This window comes from Sapajus apella, unplaced genomic scaffold, assembly GCF_009761245.1.
Source record: "Sapajus apella isolate SASKATOON/1434 unplaced genomic scaffold, GSC_monkey_1.0 scaffold64, whole genome shotgun sequence".
NCBI lineage: Eukaryota > Metazoa > Chordata > Mammalia > Primates > Cebidae > Sapajus > Sapajus apella.
The window spans coordinates 5,266,493-5,287,488 of record NW_022437004.1 but is presented as its reverse complement, the minus strand read 5'-3'; the positions used below and the strand labels follow the sequence as shown (position 1 = coordinate 5,287,488).

General features: G+C 40.5%; 1 protein-coding gene across 1 annotated transcript in view; it reads right to left on the bottom strand.

The window, feature by feature from the left end:
• EPHX4 (epoxide hydrolase 4) overlaps positions 1-15,685 on the bottom strand; it is a 35,966-nt gene extending 20,281 nt beyond the window's left edge. The window contains exons 1-4 of the mRNA XM_032247880.1: positions 15,357-15,685; positions 13,171-13,256; positions 3,438-3,595; positions 575-703 (exon numbers count right to left, since the gene is read on the bottom strand). Of these exons, the coding sequence (XP_032103771.1) occupies positions 575-703; positions 3,438-3,595; positions 13,171-13,256; positions 15,357-15,587 (604 nt within the window). The 5' untranslated portion in view covers positions 15,588-15,685. The remainder of the gene's footprint in view (positions 1-574; positions 704-3,437; positions 3,596-13,170; positions 13,257-15,356) is intronic.
• Between the last annotated feature and the right edge of the window lie 5,311 nt (positions 15,686-20,996).

Below are 20,996 nucleotides of genomic sequence, written 5' to 3'. Positions count from 1 at the left end.
TGATCCACCTGCCTCGGCCTCCCAAAGTGCTGGGATTATAGGCGTAAGCCACCGCACCCGGCCAGCATACATATTTTTACATTTCTGTTTTGACTTCTAATACATGAATACTTATAAACCATATAATTAAAAGCTTAGTGGGATCTTTAATAATTTTAAGATCATAAAGAACCCCAAGACCAAAAATGTCAGAACCGCTGCTTTAAAGAATACTGCTATTCCTGACAGCCAAAGCAGCCAAGCAAGAAAAGAATATATTTCCAGGCTATCAAGATTCATTATTGTTAAAGCAAAGTCATTGCATTTTTCCCTTTATCCCTCCCCAAGTTAACAGTAAAATATTTTTTTGAAGGAATAAAATTATGCAAGCAAGCATAAAGCTAAATTTTCTTAGATTCCTCAGAAAGGTTTAAAACCAAGGTATCTGTTATACACTGTCATGTGCTATCATGGTTTATTCACTTAATTTAAAAATATTATAGTAACTAAATTTTGCTGTTCATAATCCAAAATGTCAGTGGCAAGAGTGAACTGTCATATTAGCAGTACTGTTTTGATGAAAACTTGAACTCACCTGTAAATACATTTGGATGAGGGAAGTTAATAACAATAAGCTTCATCACCATTTCAGGATAACAGATGGCAATTAGCCAAGCAATCATGCCCCCCCAGTCATGGCCAATAAGAACACATTTGCTATACCCTGTAATCAAGAAATAAATGTTGACATCATTAAAAAGAAACAGGTGAGTGCACTGTTACCTCACATAAAATAGTTACACTTCTGAAACATCTCTTTTCATTATCTTATCCTAATTATGCACTTTATACATAATTCAGTGGTTCCAAAACTTGTCTGTACATCACTTAGATAGCTCCACTCTAAACCTATAGATTGAGAATCTCTTCCAGGAATCCATACACACACACACACACACACACACACACACACACGTATTTATAGACATATATGTATATACATATATATATAATCTGAAATAGGCCAGTGTGGTGGCTTACACCTATAATCTCAACACTTGAGAGGCCAAAGCAGGAGGATTACTTAAGTTTGAGACCATCCTGGGCAACACAGCCGGACCCCCCTGCCACCATCTCAACAAAAAAATTAATTAGCCAGGTGTGGTGGTGCCCATCTGTAGTAGCAGCAACTCTAGAGCCTGAGGTGGGGGGATCCCTTGAGCCCAGGAGTTCAAGGCTGCAGTGAGCCATGATCATGCCACTGCACTCCAGCCTAGGTGACAGAGCAAGACTGAGACCCTAGGGGGCACAAAACAAGCAAAAAAAAATCTGAAATAGCTACTATTACTCAGCTCTTGTCCCATGGACCCGAGTTTGGAAACCATGGTAAAGACTGGACATAAAGTCATAAGCAAGTTTATTTTTTTTTTTTTTTTTTTTTTTTTTTTTTTTTTAAGATGGGGTTTCACCATGATGGTCAGGTTGGTCTTGAACTCCTGACCTCAGGTGATCAACCCACCTTGGCCTCCTAAAGTGCTAGGACTACAGACGTGAGCCACTGCACCCAGCCTGGGTTATTTTTTGAATGCTCAGAAATTCCTAGTTATAGTAAAATTATAAATGTGTCATCTATGTCCAACTCATAAATATTTATTTCCAGGAAGCATCTATTTCTTCCCTAACTTCATAAATTCTATGTACAACTCAACACAGAAAATTTGCAACTAATTTGGAACTGTGAAATCAAATTGAAGTAATGAAAAGTCAATTTTGCAACAGTTTCATTTCATGTAATCACTCAGTAATCTAAAGTAGGTTAAAATGTTGATTAATAGAGATTCCTACGGATTTCCATTGTATGGATGGATAAAATTCATTTGTAATTTATTCCTGGAGTACTTAAAATTGCTTAATTCTTTCAAGGAAGTACTTTTCACCAACACTTCTCACCACTACACTAATACACACACATAGACATAGATACACACACATACACCTTGTTTATATTAATTATTTGCCTAAAAATCTCATGATGACAAATTTAGGCCAGGTCTGACTGAATTATCACAAAATCTGAAATATAATTGTTCAAAATCAGTGTCTGAGTCTCTTTTGCTATAATCAGACTAAATGACAATATTGCATGTGACGCCCCCAGACCTCATCCATTTTTTTCTCCCCTAAAAATTTTGGTCTGATCTATGCTCTCATTAGATTACTGTAGAAAGTGCCTTTGATTTCATGGTGTTTCTCACCATATTGGTTCCATTTACATACCGATGATAGCAGCTTGATTTCAGTCAAAAGGGATATTGTATTAATAGATTGGATTATTGTTAAAAAATATTTACTCTCTCCTTCTTCCTACTGTCATAGAAGGAGTCTACTTGCTGCCCCTTTGATTTTAGACTTGGCCATGTGATTTGCCTTGGTCTCATGGAGGCTGTATGACTTGAATTTGGGCTCCACCATATGACTTGCTCTGACCAATGGGCTGCTGGTAGAAACTTAAACTTGTGCAGCTAGGCTCACCCTCTACCAACGCCAGGAGAAAAGCTTCCCTCAGGCAGCCACTCCCCTTTATCTTGGGCTCCAGCCCAACTCACAGAGAGAAGCCAGTCCCAGCTGGACCTGCAGCCTGAGGTAAAGACCAGAGGAGTCCCCGCTAAGGTTAACCTGCAGATCCATGAGCGCAGGAAAAAATGGTTATGACCCTATGCCACCGGATCTGAGGTTGTTTGTTACACAATATTATGTGGTTCTAACTGATTGATACAACAGAAATAATGCTTCTGTATCTTATTACATTTTAAAATGAATATTTAGGTATGTGTTCTAAAGGAATAAATTTTCTAAGTACAAGAATAAAATTTTCAGTAATAATTTCTGAAAATAATAAACAGCATACATTAGGTCTTTTTTTTTTTTTTTGAGGCAGAGTCTCGCTCTTGTTGCCCAGGATGGAGTGCAAATGGCACGGTATTGGCTCACTGCAACCTCTGCTTACTGGGTTCAAGCAATTCTCCTGCCTCAGCCTCCTGAGTAGCTGGGATTACAGGTATCTGCCACCATGCCTGGCTAATTTTTGTGCTTTTAGTAGAGACAGGGTTTCACCATGTTGGCCAGGCTGGTCTTGAACTTCTGACCTAAGGTGATCCGTCTGCCTCAGCCTCCCAAAGTGCTAGGATTATAGGTGTGAGCCATAGCACCCAGCCCATTAGGTCTATTTTTAAAAACAAATCTGAAGTCATTCTTGTCTGGTAGATGGAATAGTTGCTCCGGATACATCATTTCAAATTTCCTTTATAGACATTTTGGGTGGACTACCTGAAACCATGGTGACAGGATCCAGATAAGTTTGGGTAGATGGAATAGGCATCCTCCCAAGAAGTCATTAATTCACAATTTGTTGAATGTTTGTCCCTTAAAAAGAGTTGTTTTGTTTTAAACTAACCTACCTAAAGAATCTAAAATATCCTTTATGTCTGTAATTAGACAGTCCAATTTATAATTCTCTCGATGAATGGGAGCATCTGTTTCTCCATAGCCTCTCAAATCCAGTGCTACAACTCGATATTCACTTTTAAATTCTCTCAGCTGGTAACGCCAAGAATACCTGCAGGAAAAAAGGAAGCATTTAAAATACCATTTTAACAAGTACAAAGAGTAACATTACAGATTTTCTTTTTCTTTTCTTTATTTTTTTTTTGGAGACAGAGTTTTTGCAGTCACAGCTCACTGAAGCCTCAGCCTCCATGGCTCAAGTTATCCTCCTGCTTCAGTTCCCAAAAATCTGAGACTGCAGGTGCATACCATCATACCCAGCTAATTTTTAAAATTTTTTGTAGACATGGGGTCTCCCTATGTTGCCAGGGCTGGTCTCAAACTTCTGGGCTCAAGTGATCCTAATGCCTTAGCTTCCCAAAGTGCTGAGATTACAGGTGTGAGCCATGGCACCTGGCCACATTTCAGATTTTCTCAGTGGAAAACTGTAAGAAATTCCTTATGTTTAGAACAGATATATAGTTGCAAGTTAGCAGCAAGGAGACCTACTTGAGAAGGAAACACTGACATCCTATTAGAATTATTTTATTTTTTTTTTACCAATTCCAGTAGAGGGTAACAAAATGCCACTATTTACAGAAACTACACAGTATCAGATACTAAAATCAATGTACTTATATGTGTCTTAATAAGTCCATTTTTAAAAAATTGAAACAGGGTCTCACTATGTTGCCCAGGCTGGTCTCAAACTCCTGGCTTGAATGATCCTCCTGCCTTGGCCTCCTAAAGTGCTAGGATTACAGGTGTGAGATAACATGTTTGGCCAATAAATTAATATTTTAGGCTTTTCTTAAATGGTGTATATAGCCGCCAGGGAATCTGTACTGTGAATAGCTAGTTATTTTACAGCCTGAATTCCTAGATAATAAATTGATTGTAAAGTACAAAAAAGTGAGTGGGAAGATGAGCTTGAGAGTTTTACCAAAACATCTGAGTGCTTATCTGGCCCAGGACCTTGGTGGAGTAACATAAGTAAAATGCTTCTGTATTGCAGAACCATTTGATTCTCTGAAAAAATTTACTAGATGAAATTTTATATATTTCTCTCAAAAGTAGATTTTACTCACCTTACTCCACTGTCAAATAGGGTCAGTGTTTTAGTAATAACCACAGCTTATTTACGGGTGAAAAAGTCTGAAGATTTTTTTTTAAATTATCACTGTAAGAATCTAATAATGAAACAACCATTTAAGATAAACCTTAGCTTGCTAAAGCAAAAATCTGTGAGAAGATCCTGAACCACGTGTATAGGCAACAGTGATACTAAAAACATTTAACAACCAAAATGGCACCAGCACTGACCAATTAGAATGGCCACAGTGCTGCAGCCAAGTTCTGGAGGCCACTGCTGAGGCAGGCATTCCCTTTCTGCTTGATCATGGAACTGCAAAATTAACTGAAATAGATCCATGAGATTTTCTTCTTCAAATAAGCAAATCCATTTTAGATAACTTACAGAAAAAAAAGACATGGATTTTTAGAAGTGACTCACTATGTTATGGGACTCAAAATATGCATTAAAAAAAAAAGCATCTCTGTGCACATTTCTTCATAGAAATAACAGTGTAAAGTTATCTGATACAAGCCAAATGGGAGATCATTGTCTGAAAACACTTTTGGAGTGCAGCAGGCAATCTAACACAACCAAATGTTAAGATTATAAACCAGTGTAAAGATTGTAATGTAAGACTATAAACCAACAGGGAGAGGGAGGCTGCCATGAGAGGTGACACAAAGCAGTAAGGTCAATGGAACAGTAATCCCAGCACTTTGGGAGACCGAGGTGGGCAGATAACTTGAGCTCAGGAGTCCAAGACCAGCCTGGGCAACATGGTGAAATCCTGTCTCTACAAAAAATTAAAAAATTAGCCAAGTATGGTATCGTGTGCCTGTGATCCCAGCTACTCAGGAGCCTGAGGTGGGATAATGGCTTGAGCCCAGGAGGTGGAGGTTGCAGTGACCTGTCATTGCACCACTGCACTCCAGCCTGGGTGACAGAGCCAGAACCTGCCCAAAAAAAAAAAAAAAAATCAATGAAACAAATCAACCATCTTACATCAACAGAAAGATTATCAGGAAGGGTGTCAGACACATGGTTGGAATTATGAATGGATACAGAATTTTTGACCACTAGGATATTTATGATTTATGAAAATCTGCCAAAGCATTACCAACTAAGATAGATTTGAAAATGTTAACAAAAAACAAAAACAGAAAACAGAGCAGCAACAAAAAAGACAATGTTAATAAACATGTCTTTTTTGGCTAGGCTGTAATGTTAATCTTGTCTGTGGGTTGTAACAAATAAAGCAGCTTGTTTCTTTAATGATACACATCTGTCAACACATGTGATTGTATTATTTTCTCATTTGCGTTACTAAAATTTTGAATTGATTTTTTATGTTTTCGTAAGTGGAGTCTAATTCTTTCCTCTTTATAATCCATCACACCCAATCAATAAAGTTCTATGCATTTAACCTCTTAAATATTTATTTAAACACTCCTGTCTACCGTACTATCATTACCTTAACTCAGGCCTCCATTTAGGCAGCAGCCTCTTGCTTGGTCTAAGTGCATTCCTTTCATTCCCCCTCTGCTCTATCTTCAACAAAACCAGAGGGATGTAGCAAAAACAACCAAACTCGTCATTTCCCTGCTGAAGATCCTGTCTTGACCCCCTGTGACTCATAACGTGAAGCTCCAGCTCATTATTCTAGCAGAAAAAATATCTGAAAGATTTGACTATTGCCCACTCTTCCAGCCAGAGTACTTTACCTTCTCTGTCATTTGCTTTGTAACAAAAAGCGAACATCTCTACCATTCTTACTACATGCCAGGCCCAATTCTAAGTGTTTCTTGTATGGTAATATTGATCTTCAAAACAATACTATGAAGTAGGTATTATTATTATCTTCACTTTACAGATGAAGAAACAGAAGGAAAGCAAAGTTAATTGAAGTACCAAAGGTCACAGAGTCAGCAAATAGCAGAGCCAAGATTCCAACCCAGGGAATCTGGCCCCAGAGTCCATGTTACACTGCCTCTGCAGCACTAGGTTGAAATAGGTGAACAAATAGGGATATCGGTTTTTGCTTTTATGACTTTGTTCATGTGGTTTCCTTTGTCTGAAATACCCTCACTCCCCACCATTCCCCTATTACCCCACAATCCCTGACTCTTCAATTAACTCCTCATCACATTGGGCATCTCCTCTTCTAGGAGACTTTCCAGCTCTTTCCATTACAGCTGGGGTGGGCGAGCCAGTTTAGTGCTTTTGCACTTGTATGTACACTCTTCAGTGTGGGGGTACACGTCACTGTTGAGACCTAGCTCTTCCACGAGATTGTTTCCTGGGTTGGCTATGAGAATATCTAGCCCTTGTAGGTGCTTAATAAAGATTTGTTGAGTGAGTGAAAGAACAAACAAATAAAAACACAGTAATGATAGTGCCAGAAGTATCAGTTGTGCAGTAGGAATTTTGTCCCAGTTCAAACCTTGAGACAATGACAGCTAACGGTCCCAAATTCCTATTGGGGAATTTGTATTCAGTTTCTGTTGAACGCCACATTGTTTCAATACCTTAAGGGTCCGTGTCTTCATTTAGAATTTAATTAGCGATTTCAAGGTAGAATTTGACTTAATCCTGCAACATTTTACATTTAAAGTTGGATTACAGACACCTGCATGTCATATCAGAAATAATTTAAATTGACTTAAAAATAAATTCAGCTACTTCTTTTAACAATGAGTGAAGCCAAGCAGTATCATAAACAATTCTAAGAAATAGGGCAACTGCATATTTTTAATAAATTACTAAAGAATAATTTTTAACTGTCATCTTCTGTGTTCATAAATAATACACATTTGATTTACACATTAGCCTTAAACTGAAAAAGAGAAGTCACGCCAGTATTAGGCTGATGGACATATCATTTATGTAAATAAAGCAAAAACAATCGGGCCGGGCGCGGTGGCTCAAGCCTGTAATCCCAGCACTTTGGGAGGCCGAGGCGGGTGGATCACGAGGTCAAGAGATCGAGACCATCCTGGTCAACATGGTGAAACCCCCGTCTCTACTAAAAAAATACAAAAAAATTAGCTGGGCATGGTGGCACTCCCGTAATCCCAGCTACTAAGGAGGCTGAGGCAGGAGAATTGCCTGAACCCGGGAGGCGGAGGTTGCGGTGAGCCGAGATCGCGCCATTGCACTCCAGCCTGGGTAACAAGAGTGAAACTCCGTCTCAAAAACAAAAAACAAAAAACAAACAAACAAAAAAACAATCTCCTTGATATAGGAATGAAACACATTACAAAAGCAGTAACCCTGAAAATATTATAAATAAGCAAAATTATTTTCATCCACATTGCTTTTTTTTCTGGTAGCTTTAGTTATAGCAGAGGACACTCAGGAAAAATAACCAATCTCTTTTCCAGTGATTGCTTTTTACCTAAGGAGGGCTCCTGGTTTTACCAGGCTAGCCTATCCACATTCAGATGTAGACTATCCTCCTCCTCTTCACCACAGAGAAAAGCCGCAGTTGTTGGTTTCTGCATTCAGCTGCATGATGGAGGGCCCTCACTCGCCTCAGCACTTGAGTGATGACGCATACATTCCATACAGCTGGAGATGGAAGACGACTCAAAGAAATTGCCTGCTTCAGCTCAAAATATTTTTAAAGGAGATGCAAATTGGAGTGGAGAGATAGTGGGAGAAAAATCATCCTTTGACAAGTACCCTTATTTGGGGTTAATTTAGTCAAAGGTCCCATAGATGTATATCTTGTTTAATATTTCCTTTAGATTTTAAGAAGACCCAGGATTTTATTGTTGCTGTGTAACAGCTAATCATATACATCAAATATCACCATTTCTGAACAGCTATTCTCAGGAAATGATAAATGCAGATAATATGTTTCATTTGTATGGTGCTTTTCTTTTTAAAAAGCACTTCCACATACATGATCAATTCATGTTTTTTGTTTTTGTTTTTATTGTATCAAATATTTCTGACCTGCTTAACCTATAATCAAGCATATACTTTCATGTGTATTTAGGCAAAACTTAATTGCTAGAGGAATAACATTTACATTTGTAATGTAAATTGAAATTGATTTGAAATATCATGTATGAAGTATATTTTTGGACTTTAAAATGAAAAAATTAAAATAAAAAAGAGATTTATCCTAAAACTTAAGCCCTAGAGTTTTGTCCTAAATTTTAATACCCCACCCCCTTTTTTTCTATTGATTGTTTCCACGAGCACCTCAATGGATTGACTAGACCCCATAATGGGTAACATTGGCAATTTGATTAATTGAAAGAAAGACAGAGTGAGCATCAACAGGGGTCTTGGTTTAGAGTAGGCCATACTCCAGAGATATCTGATTACCAAAAATCTCCATCTAGTATTTTTGGATGCTCCCTAAACAACCAGGTAGCTTTCAGATTAATGATCAGCAAAGTTCATTGAATTCAATATTATCTATTTGAGTAGCTGAGCTATCTGCATTTGTAGTTGTTGCTGTTTTAAATTCTAGCAATGTTCTTGCTGAAGTAACAGATGACAGACTTAAGAAAGGGACTCATGCCTATCTATGATCTTCACATATGAAGATCTTAATCTATGGCTTTTCAGAGTAAACATATCTCTAGAAGCTTTCCAAAAACTAAACCATTCCTCACAATTACCAGATCCATTTTGGATAAATTCAAGACTTGACTTTGCTGGAGCAAATGGGAATGATGTACCGGGACCAGTGCTGGACCCCTCCTAGGTTGTTTCATCCCCTGAGGATTCTAGGACAAGAATCACCAGCCATTTCTATTTTGCAAAAGGGCTCTCATGAGGAGTAAATAATGAGACATGACTGTGAAAACCATGCACAAAATCTCTTAGAACATGACAGAGAGCATCTACTCACCTGTGTGAAAGTGACTGTAGGTTCATTTTTATCTTTGTATATATTGTTCCACATGTAAAGAGGTGAAGTTCCAGAGGAATAAGAATGGACAAATACTGGGGTTGATGTGAGGTAGAGAAAGAAAATAGCTTTTGCCAGGCGCAGTGGCTTACATCTGTAATCCCAGCACTTTGGGAGGCTCAGGCGGGCAGATCACGAGATCAGGGGTTCGAGACAAGCCTGACCAACATGGTGAAACCCCTTCTCTACTAAAAATACAAAAATTAGCCGGGCATGGTGCCGCACACCTGTAATCCCAGCTACTCAGGAGGCTAAGGCAGAATTGCTTAAACCTGGGAGGCAGAGTTAGCAGTGAGCCAAGAGTGCACCATTGTACTCCAGCCTGGGTGACAGAGCAAGACTCCATTTCAAAAAAAAGAAAATAGCTTTCAAATCTTTTATTTTCTTTGTAAAAAGTTAAACACCATCTCCCTGATGCAGATCTTGAATTTTATTTAGGATGATGATTTTAAATGTTAGATTAGGGTATTTTTATATTGCTGGCTGACTTTCTAACAGCCTCTTGAATGTTTGTATAAGGTATGAAATTTGAAAGGTAAAAATCCATGCATGCTATGGGATGAGATTACTATAATTCCTATAGAATGAGAACAAACAGCAGAGGTCAGCCCTGACTTTCCAGAAAAAGGGGCACCTGACTTCCTGGTACTGCCAATTCAGAAGGGTAGCTATGAGGCTTAAATGAGATGGTATATATAAGACATAAGAGTACCTGGCTCGGGAGGGGAACAACACACACTGGGGCTTGGAGGCTAGGGGGAGGGGTTGGGGAGAGGAAGAGCATCAGGATAAATAGATAATGCATGCTGGATTTAATACCTAGGTGGTGGGTTGACAGGTGCAGCAAACCACCATGCCACACATTTACCTATGTAACAAATCTGCATGTCCTGCACGTGTATTCTGGAACTTAAAATAAAAATAAAAAAGAGAGTACCTGGCTCATAGTAAATGATCAGAAAGTGTTAACTATTATCATTATCATCAGCAAAGTTAGGAAATTATTATCTGATGCATGGATCTCCATGCTGAATGAATGGGAATGAAAGAAGAATCTTTACTGAGTATTCACTGGGGCCATGTGAAAGATTTTTTCATGTTTTGACTCTCTTCATCCTCACACAACTCTGCAAGATTATTGTAGATGACTATGTGGGGTCCTGTAGCAAATTAGTGGCTGAGCCAGAATGTCCTGCCCATGCTACATTAGGCAGATTTGACCAATGCTTCTGAGTAACATTTTAATGTGAGCTAATCATGACATGCACTCCAAGAGGTTAGTCCACATGCATATGCTTGAATTGCTAATCTACCACCTCATTAAGCTGTCTCCAAATGAAAGAATAAATCAAAGCATAACATGCAAATGACCTATGTTTATTTATGCACATGAATCCAGAAGGGAAAAAAACCTTCATGCAGGGAAAATCTTCTAAGGAAGACTTCTTAATCTGGCAAAATTATTAGGTATAGGTGTCTTTGCCATCTTCCACTCTTTTCTTCAGTTCCTAATACCTGCTACTACTCTAATATCCTCAATACATTTATTCATAAAGTCCCTTTCACTCACAAAGTATTAATTAAAGTGGGCCAGGCATGGTGGCTCACACCTGTCATCCCAGCATTTTGAGAGGCCAAGGTGGGCAGATCACTTGAGGTCAGGAGTTCGAGACAGGCCTGGCCAACATGGTGAAACCTTGTATCTACTAAAACTTCAAAAATTAGCTGAGTGTGGTGCACACTTGTAATCCCAGCTGCTCGGGAGGCTAAAGCAGGAGAATCACTTGAACCCAGGAAATGGAGGTTGCGATGAGCTGAGATTGCACCACTGCACTCCAGCCTGGGCAACAGAGCAAGACTGTCTAAAAAAAAATATATCTTAAGGTAGTAATCCTTTAGTGCTAAATGCATTTTAAATCAGGATTTTGAGTGACATAAAATCTTTAAGACTCTAAAGGAGGCAAGAAATCTGTAATGGTGGAATTCTAGGTATTATAAGATAGTAAGGAATAATTCTGGGGACAGGATATTGTCCTAGATCTTTCAAAATACACCAGATAGTTCTTTGAGTCAACTAAGGGAATTGGGCTTTTAAAAAAATCAATTTCTTGACTTATTTGGTTTATGAACTATTTTTTACAGCCCTGTGCTAGCAAACACTGGTTTTCTTTTTACTACCATGATATGTACCACCTCTTTTAAAGATGTTCATTTAACAAAAAAAGTTTAAACATATGTTGCTTTCATCTGTACTTATTTGGCCTGTTGGGGTCAATAGAGAATAGAACCCTCCTCCTTCGGTAACTGCTGTCTGAATGTATTCTCCCAAAATTTATATGTTGAAGTTTATTTGCCTCCAGAGGACACACCAACAAGGCATCATCTTGGACACACAGACATGGACGTCACCAGACTCTGAACCTGCTGGTGCCTTGATCTTGGACTTCCCAGTCTCCAGAATGGTTAGAAAGAAATTTCTATTCTTTTATAAATTACCCAATCTCAAGTATTTTGTTATAGCAACAAAAATGAATGAAGACAGTAAATAATAATTGTATATTTTGGGCTTGAGATTTTCTTCCTAATGTGAACTGTTTAGGTACTTGATTTATCCTGAATTCATATAAACATGTTGCTCTGTTCATAGGAAATAGTTCATTTTCAGTTTCCATGAGTCCTCTGCTCTCTGCCTCCTCCCCCAGCCTAACCAAAAGCTTCCTGACTCCAGGTCTTTGATTTGTTTAAAATCTTCTTTCCCCATCCAGTGTTGTAGTTTGTCTATAGTAGATACTCTGTACAAACTGTTTTGTTACTATTTCAGAAATTTGAAACATTAAAAGATACTTCTTTTAATCCTCAAAAAGTATATAAATTTTAAATGGTAGCAGGTAGGTCTCTTTAGGAGGAAAACCACTGCTGTGATTCAGCCGCATTTAGGAATAAGAATTTTGGGCACATGATCAAAAAGTAGGGTCTGTTAAAAGTCATTACAAGAGGCTTGGTGTGGTGGCTCACACCTGTGATCCCAGCACTTTGGGAGGCCAAGGTGGGAGGATTGCTTGATCCCAGGAGTTTAAGATCAACCTGGGCAACATAGCAGACCCCAACTCTTAAAACCAAAAAACAAAACAAACAACAACAACAAAAACAAAGCCAGGTGTGGTGGTAGATGCCTGTAGTCCCAGCGACTTGGTAGGCTGAGGTGGGAGGATTGCTTAAGCCCGGGAGGTTGAAGTTGCAGGAGTGAGCTGTGATCATGCCCCTGTGTCCCAGCCTGGGTGACAGAGTAAGACCCTGTCTCAAAAGTTGCCATTATAACAGTATTAAGAGGTGGGACCTTTAAGAAGTGATTAGGTCCTTCGGGCTCTGCCCTTATGGATGAAAATACTGCCATTAGGAAAGGGCAATTTCAGCCCCTTTTGCCTCTTTGCCCTTCCTCCTCTGCCATGTGATGTTGCAGCAAGAAGGCCCTTGTCAGATGTTGGCACCTTGTTCCTGAACTTCTCAGCCTCCAGAACGCTGAGAAAGTAAATGTATGTTCATTATAAATTACCCAGACTGTGATATTCTGTTACAGCAGCACAAAATGAACGGAGAAAATAAGCCAAGTTTTAATGTAACAATAAATATTAGTTGGTAAGTTTACCAGAATTCTGGAAATCCATGAAGCAGCAGCATAAGTGGTTTGCCTCTTTCTCCAGCAGCAACATAGTGAAATCTTAACCCTGAATCCTGAAAGTAGACGGCATAGAATTTTAGTGTTGATTGTCAAAGAAATATATTTAGCATTTCCATTTTACTAAAAAGTAATCACTTGCCTTATTTTTTTAAATTTGTGTACTTACAATATCTTCATGACACTTAATTGCTTTATTTTTAACATCAAGAAAAAAATGTACTTTTATTAATTTTCAAAAAGAAAAGCAAACCCCATGACCTATTAATAGGGTAAATTGACAGATTCACTTTGTCAACACCCCCTTGACAGTATCTTCTCTTCCTGTTCCAGTACAAGGTCAATTTATATATTATGAGCTTTTGAAGCAATGTCACAATTTGTAATTTTCATCTTACTGTTGGTAACCTTCATCTTACTGATGTGTCACATTTCATTTCCCTCTAATGCTGCAGGACATGTAAATAATTCTAATCTGAATTTATATTTCTGCCATGTTTATCTCTTAGTAATCTACTTTCCTCAGCTTGCCCGTCAAGAGCTGTGCAATCAGTTATATAATTCACACCTCCTTCTCTTATTTTTAGGTCTCTCCTTCCCACATTATTATTTTGAGTGTTGCATGTTCTGTTCCCCTTGCTGCCTGCTCCTCATGTCATGTCAGTGTGCATTTCTAATAACAGAATGCCCTGAGTACTCAAGACTTCCCTCTGTGTGTGGGAGACAAGAAGACCCAAGGAAAATTTTAAAACATGGGAATGAGACAGGAAGTCAAGCAAATACTAAGCAAACTGAAGGGAGGAAAGTAGAGGGAACAGCAAGAAAAAAGCAAAAACCTCTGAAATCAAGCAAGGTAGGAAGAACCCAAGAACCAAAAGCTGAACATAGACATTGCGTTTTGAATATCAGGCAACTCAGGCAACTGAGTTTTCAGATGTGAAAGAATCATTTTACAGATTGAGGCCCAAAGATGGTAACATGGATCATAAAATGGTTGAGAGCAGGACTGTGACCAGAATCTCCATCTTGACAACTCCCAAGACAATTTTCTTTCCACTCCTTCATTCTGTCTTTGGGGAAGCTCTTTAGGTGGCCAGAGACAGAGTAAAGGCATTTTATGAAATTCCAGATGATTCTTATACTACTTTTACTCCTCAGGTTGGACAGAGATAACAGATCTGACTTTACCCTCAGCTGCACAATGCCTTCCTAGAGGTTCAGTAACTTCTTTTATTGATGGTGAGTCTTGGAGGATGAAATGCCATGGGCACTTGACTGGATTTAATTAACAGATACTTTATTGCACTGACTATGCACCAGGCACTGTCCTAGGTTTTTCAGTTTTGTTTTTACAAATATTAACAGATTTAATTCTTGTGTGGATCCCAGGCAAGAAAAAAGTTCTCTTGCCCTTCTGAACTTCAGCTGCAGGGCAATTTAGCTCCTAACAGAAAATCAGGACTTGGTGACTCCCCTTTTATGAGGCTGGGTTTGAAAGGCCTGTGAGTCACACTGCAGGGAACTATTTTCCTCCACCACCTGGAGCCTCAGGAAACAATATCTGTGGGCTGTGAGGAAGCTTGAACAATTAGAGTCTGCAGGCATGGCTGGATTTACCTTTGATTCCTTTCCTCTGGTCCCTGACTTCATAAGTCGGCATTCCTCCCCACAAACACACACACAATTTACTTATTGTTTCATGCTACCTAAGTTGTCTGTGATCATAATAAACTAATGACTGCCAAAGACTTATTCTGTTTACTCTTATTATCTCTAAAATTGGGCAAGAACATCCTCCTGAGACATTAGGGTGCCACAAGGAACAATTCCCTACAGTTGATCTGAGCTCTAAAGGGCAAATGGGTGACAGGAGGCAGCTTCCCCTTGCAGTAGGAAAAAGCAGGATTATTCTGGGTTGTGTGGGGTCGGGGGACAGTAATAGAACAGGACCCTGATTAGAGAAGCGCGCGCGCACAAACACACACACACACACACACACACACACACACACACACGAGGCACACAGGGACCCGACCCCTCCCGCCGGGACACTAGGGGACGCTGAGCCGGCGTCTCGGAAGGAGCAGCCGGGCGCCCCCTGCCCTCGCGGCCGTCATGCTCCCTCCCGCTCCCGCCAGGCCCGCGCCGTCCTTCACCTTGATCCGCACGTAGCAGTGGGTGCCCAAGGAGGGGTCGCTCAGGCAGGCGGGAGGGTGCTCCCGGGCGGGCCGCCGGAAGGTCTGCGCCGGCCCCTTGCCGAGGCTCCACAAAAGTTTGAGCAGGTGGATGGAGGCGCAGAGCCCGCAGTAGCAGTAGACCAGGGACCAGAAGAGCAGGGACCGGAGCGTGAGCATCAGGCGGGGCAGGCAATCCCGCAGCTTCGCCATCGGGCGGCGGCGGCTGGGCCCGCTGCCCTTCCTCGGGAGCCGGCGAGCGAGCGCCGCTGCGCGCCAGGCCCGCCCGCCGTCGCAGCTCGGCGCGCGCCTCCCCCGGCCCGGGGCGGCCGGCGTTGCGTGTCACCGCTGCGGCTCCGCACACGCGCCGCGCCCGGTCCGCAGCGCGCAGGACAGAGCAGGGCCTGCGAGGTGCTCCGGGCCGGGCCAGGCCGGGGTGCAGAGCTCTGCCGTCTTCCGCGGAGGGCGAGATCTCGTTTCAAAATCGCCAAACTGTGGGGAGGATGAAGGCGAGACTTTCCAAACCATCCTGGGCACCAGGGAAGGAAGCGCCACTTGCTTTTCTTTGTTCAAGCAAAACTATTTCTAAGCCCACATGCTCGTGTGTTACAGTTCAGGGACACAGGTCAGTGGCAAACGACCATGCTATTATACCCAAAGAGATTCCTTATAGTACAAAATTACTCTGCACTCTGAAAGATACCAACCTTCCTCTTCTCAAAATCTTTCACGGAGCCATAATTTCTGTAGAAATCCGCCTATGCCTTGCCTGGCTCAGCCACAGCAAACTTACAGAGAGCTGCAACCTCAGGGATACAACGAATGCTCCAATAACGTGAGGCCGCAGAAGCCTGGCCAGGAAGGCCGCACACCGAAGGGTTCCTCCAAGCACTGGAAGCCGTGGGAGTGACAGTCCTCCATAGGTGTCTCAGCCTCAGCACCGATGTGGCCACTCTTGTCCTGACCAGGGTTCACATCCTTCATCGTCCAGCACTGTCAGAATTTCATTAAGCCATTGTCCTGATCATACAATATCAGGCGCCAGGCAGGAAGGAGCAGTAAGCTATGTTTGTACTACATTAAGGACACTTTTACTTTATTCCTGACAATCTTCTGAAGAGATTGATTCTCCAGGGTTCAGGTGATCCTCCCACCTCAGCCTTCTGAGTAGCTGGGACTACAGGTATGTGCCACCATACCTGGCTAATTTCTCTATTTTTTGTAGAGACAGGGTTTTGCCATGTTGCCTAAGCTGATCTTGAATTGCTGAGAACAAAGGTTTATGTCTTCCTCCTTGCACCATTGATTATGTATTATTTATGTATTTAGCAATTTTCCTATTATAATTTTCAGTCACCCAAAGTTTTAACTCATAACACATTACATTTTCAGAGATAAGGGTCTTGCTATGTGAATCAGGCTGGTCCTGAACTGGCCTCAAGCAATCCTCCTACTTTAGCCTCCCAAAGTGCCGAGACTACAAGCATGAGGTACTGTGCCTAGGAGTCTATTATTGACTTGTATCTGATTCTATTATGGCCCAAGAACGTACAGCACATAACCTTTATTCTTTTAAATTTGTTTTATGATCTGGGATATGGTCTATCTTGGTGAATGTTCTGTGGCTGTTTGAAAAAAAAACACCGTGTGAATGGAGTGTTCTACATTCGCCCATTAGACCATGTTGGCTGCTTGTGTCCTACCTTTTTTTTTCTTTTTCAAGAGACAAGGTCTCACTGTGTTATCCAGGATGGAGTGCAGTGGCCATTCACAGGTGCAATCATTAAGCACATTGCAGCCTCGGACTCCTGGGCTTAAGTGAACATCCTGCCTCAGCCTCCTAAGTAGCTGGGATTACAGGTGCATTCCACCACACCTAGTTTATATCAACTTTTTTTTTTTTGGGGGGGACGGAGTTTCGCTCTTGTTACCCAGGCTGGAGTGCAATGGCGCAATCTCGGCTCACCGCAACCTCCGCCTCCTGGGTTCAGGCAATTCTCCTGCCTCAGCCTCCTGAGTAGCTGGGATTACAGGCACGCACCACCATGCCCAGCTAATTTTTTGTATTTGTAGTAGAGACGGCGTTTCACCATGTTGACCAGGATGGTCTCGATCTCTTGACCTCGTGATCCACCTGCCTCGGCCTCCCACAGTGCTGGGATTACAGGCTTGAGCCACCGCGCCCTGCTATATCAACTTTTAAATAAGAGAATTTGTTAAATTAATTCACATGCAATAAATTCCTCAATTTATGGATCATAATACCAAAATCTGATGAAGATTAAAAAACAGTATAGACAACTTCTTGAATGAAAATAGTTTCAAGTTATATTAGAAATTGAATCTACCAGTATATCATATAAATAATACAACCATGGAGGTTTTATTTCAGGAAAGAATAGCCCGACATCAAGAAATCTATAAACATACTATATCGACACTTGTAGAAGAAAAACCACATATCCACAAATGCCAATAAAGTCATGTGGTAATATTCAGCAGCTATTCCTTAAAAGCTAAATTAATTCAGGCAGCAGGAAACTGCTTAAACATTACCATGACCAGAAAACAGTAACCTATAGTGAAATTCTCTATTTTAGAATTGGGAATAAGAAAGAATGATTGCTATTAGCTCTATTATTTAAGATTATTTTTGGAAATTCAAGCTAAGTAAATAATCCAAAAAGAACCAAAGAAATTTTAAAAATTAACATGAAAATTGGAAAAGGGGCAAAAATATAGCTATTTGAAAATTATATATTTTTTAAACCTTAAAAAAACTTAATAAAATTTGTTAAGGTGTCTAGATACAAGCTAAGTATACAAGCCAATCGTTTTTCCATATGCTAGCATTAACCAGTTAAAAATTGAAACTGCATTCACGAGATTGCAGGAGAGCCCAGCATTGTATCATTCTCCCGTATTATTGCATGTAATTAATTTTTGATAATATCCCATTGTGTTTGTTCATTCTCCTATTAACAGCATTTGGGTTGTTCTGTCTTTTCATCCCTCCACCCTCTCTTCTTCTCCCTCCTTCCCGATTATGATCCTTTTATGTTTTGTATATTCTTGTACATGTCTCCTTAGTCTGTTTTGTAATACCTTCTCTGTGTTATATACTTTGAGCAAATTGCAGACTTATGACTATAGAACTATTTGTATTGGTCTATTCTCTCATTGCTATAAAGAAACACCTCAGACTGGGTAACCTTTCCTTATTAGACAGTTTAATAAGAACTTAAACATAGCAAACCCAACTTCTTATCCCAATGTTTCTAGTTTGGAAAGCGTATATACCCCCCCCCAAAAAAGGAAGGTCTTCTATATGCAACTAACTGCTCATCACCTGATGTACCCGAACCTAGGGCACAGCCCACCTGTAGCAATGCCAGATTTCAAGTCTATCTCCAGTAGGTTCTAACTTATCAGGACTTCAGATTCTTCATGTACTGGCACTGTCAAAACACACTACTTTTGAAACAGACTCATAATTCTGTTGAAGAGAAAGAAGCCATCTTCTATGCTCCATAAGTACAAAATGCTTTCATTTTTGGATTTGTAAACACCAAAAGAAGGATCAATCCAGTGATTTTTGTCATTTTTATATCTATTTGCTTCCAATCACCTTTGGACACACACTTCCTTGTGCATTTGTCCTCTTATTTTATTGACAATAAGTGGTAAGAAATAAACGTTGGTGGCCAAACATGAACGATAAAAGAATGTTGTTACACATACCTTAAAAAAAAAAAAATCCAAACAGGATGGGGCAGCTTGTCAAAAAATGTTGCATGATGAAGTCATTTCTGTTGAATGACTAGATAAGAATACCACGTTTCCTTTCCGTACATCATATAAATACATTGATCACTAGCTGATTCTTGAGTTTGGGGAAATTCATCTGTTATCATCTGAATACTCAGCATCTGAGATTTTGCTTAGACAATCTTACCATCATCATTAGTCTGGAGTGCTACCATCTATCTGTCTTTTTGCATTTATCTTTTCATTTGTCTAATCATCAGAAATGTCTTCTTCTGTCAATTTTCTTCTCCTTGACATTAAGGATGAAAACAGAAAAATTCTGGATTCTCACCTCCAGCCTCTCCCTCAGTGGCTCATTCTGCAGGACCCTCAAAGCTTTGGCAGCAGCATCATGTTTTGCAGCCTGTCGTGTCTTTCCTTTCCCATTAAATTGCTGTCCTCCCACAGAAAGTTCCACTTGACAAAGTAAATGCGGAACTGAAAATAGGTAAAAGTACCTTGGGGGATAAGCACCTTCTCTCATGTTGTAGTTATAGGTAGACTGCATCTGAGAGTAAGGGTCAACATACTTATACATTGTTTTTTCCCCAGGTTTCGTACACAGTGCATTTGGTTCTATAGTAGGGGTTATGCTTCCTTTAAAAAAGGGTGTTCCAGGAACAATGTTGTTTTCATTCAGTTCTGAGAGGTTACGTGGTTAATAAACTCTGGTGGTGAGAAGGGGAAGGAGGAAGGAAAAAAGGAGAGGAGGAAGGGAGGAAGGGAGGGAAGAGGTGGAGTGGCCATGGAGGAGGCAGTACCAACCGGGCGGGCGAGTGGAGGGGGGGTCAAAGGAAGGGGGAGCAGAGAGAGATGCAGTAGCTGCCAGTGCAAACACTGAAAGACTGGGTAACTTATAAAGAAAAGAGATTTAATTGGCTCATGGTCCTGCAGGCTATATAGGAAGCATATTAGTCCTGCTTTTGAGGAGGCCCCAGAGAGCTTCCAATCAGGGCAGAAGGCAAAGGGGGAGCAAGGTGGCAGGAGAAGGAGCAAGAGAGAGAAGCGGGAAGTGCCACACATTTTTAAACAACAAAGATTTCACGAGAACGATGACTATACAATACTAATGGCATTAAACCATTCATGAAGACTCTACCATGATCCAATCACCTTCTACGAGGCCCCACCTCTAACACTGGGAATTACATTTTAACATGAGATTTAGGTGGGGACGCACATCCATACCATATCACTATTCAATTTTATAAAATAATGTTAAATTGTTTTCCAAAAACAATTTTTTTTGTTTACTCTTCTCTGTCTTCTAGGCTAGTGTGTAATGCATGATCATGGCTCAACTGCCACCTTGAACTCCTGGCCTCAAGTGATCCTCCCATCTTGGCCTCCCAAAGTATTGGGATTAAGGCATGAGCCACTGCACTCAGCCAATGTTGCTATGTTTATACTCCTGATCACCAGTGTGTGAGTTCTTACTGATCCTCTCCAACATTTGACAATGCTAGCTACATTATTTCAACTAACTTGATGGATGGATAAAAAGTGGTATCTCAAGCCTGGCATGGTGGCTTATGCTTGTAATCCCAGCACTTTGGGAGGCCAAGGCGGATGAATCACCTGAAGTCAGGAGTTCAAGACCAGCGTGGTCAACATGGTGAAACCCCGTCTATACTAAATATAAAAAAATTAGCCAGGCATGGTGATGGGTGCCTGTAATCTCATCTACTTGGGAGGCTGAGGCAGTAGAATCGCTTGAATGCAGGAGGCGGAGGTTGCAGTGAGCCAAGATCACATCATTGAGCTCCAGCCTGGGCAACAAGGGCAAAACTTCATCTAGGAAAAAAAAAGTGGTAT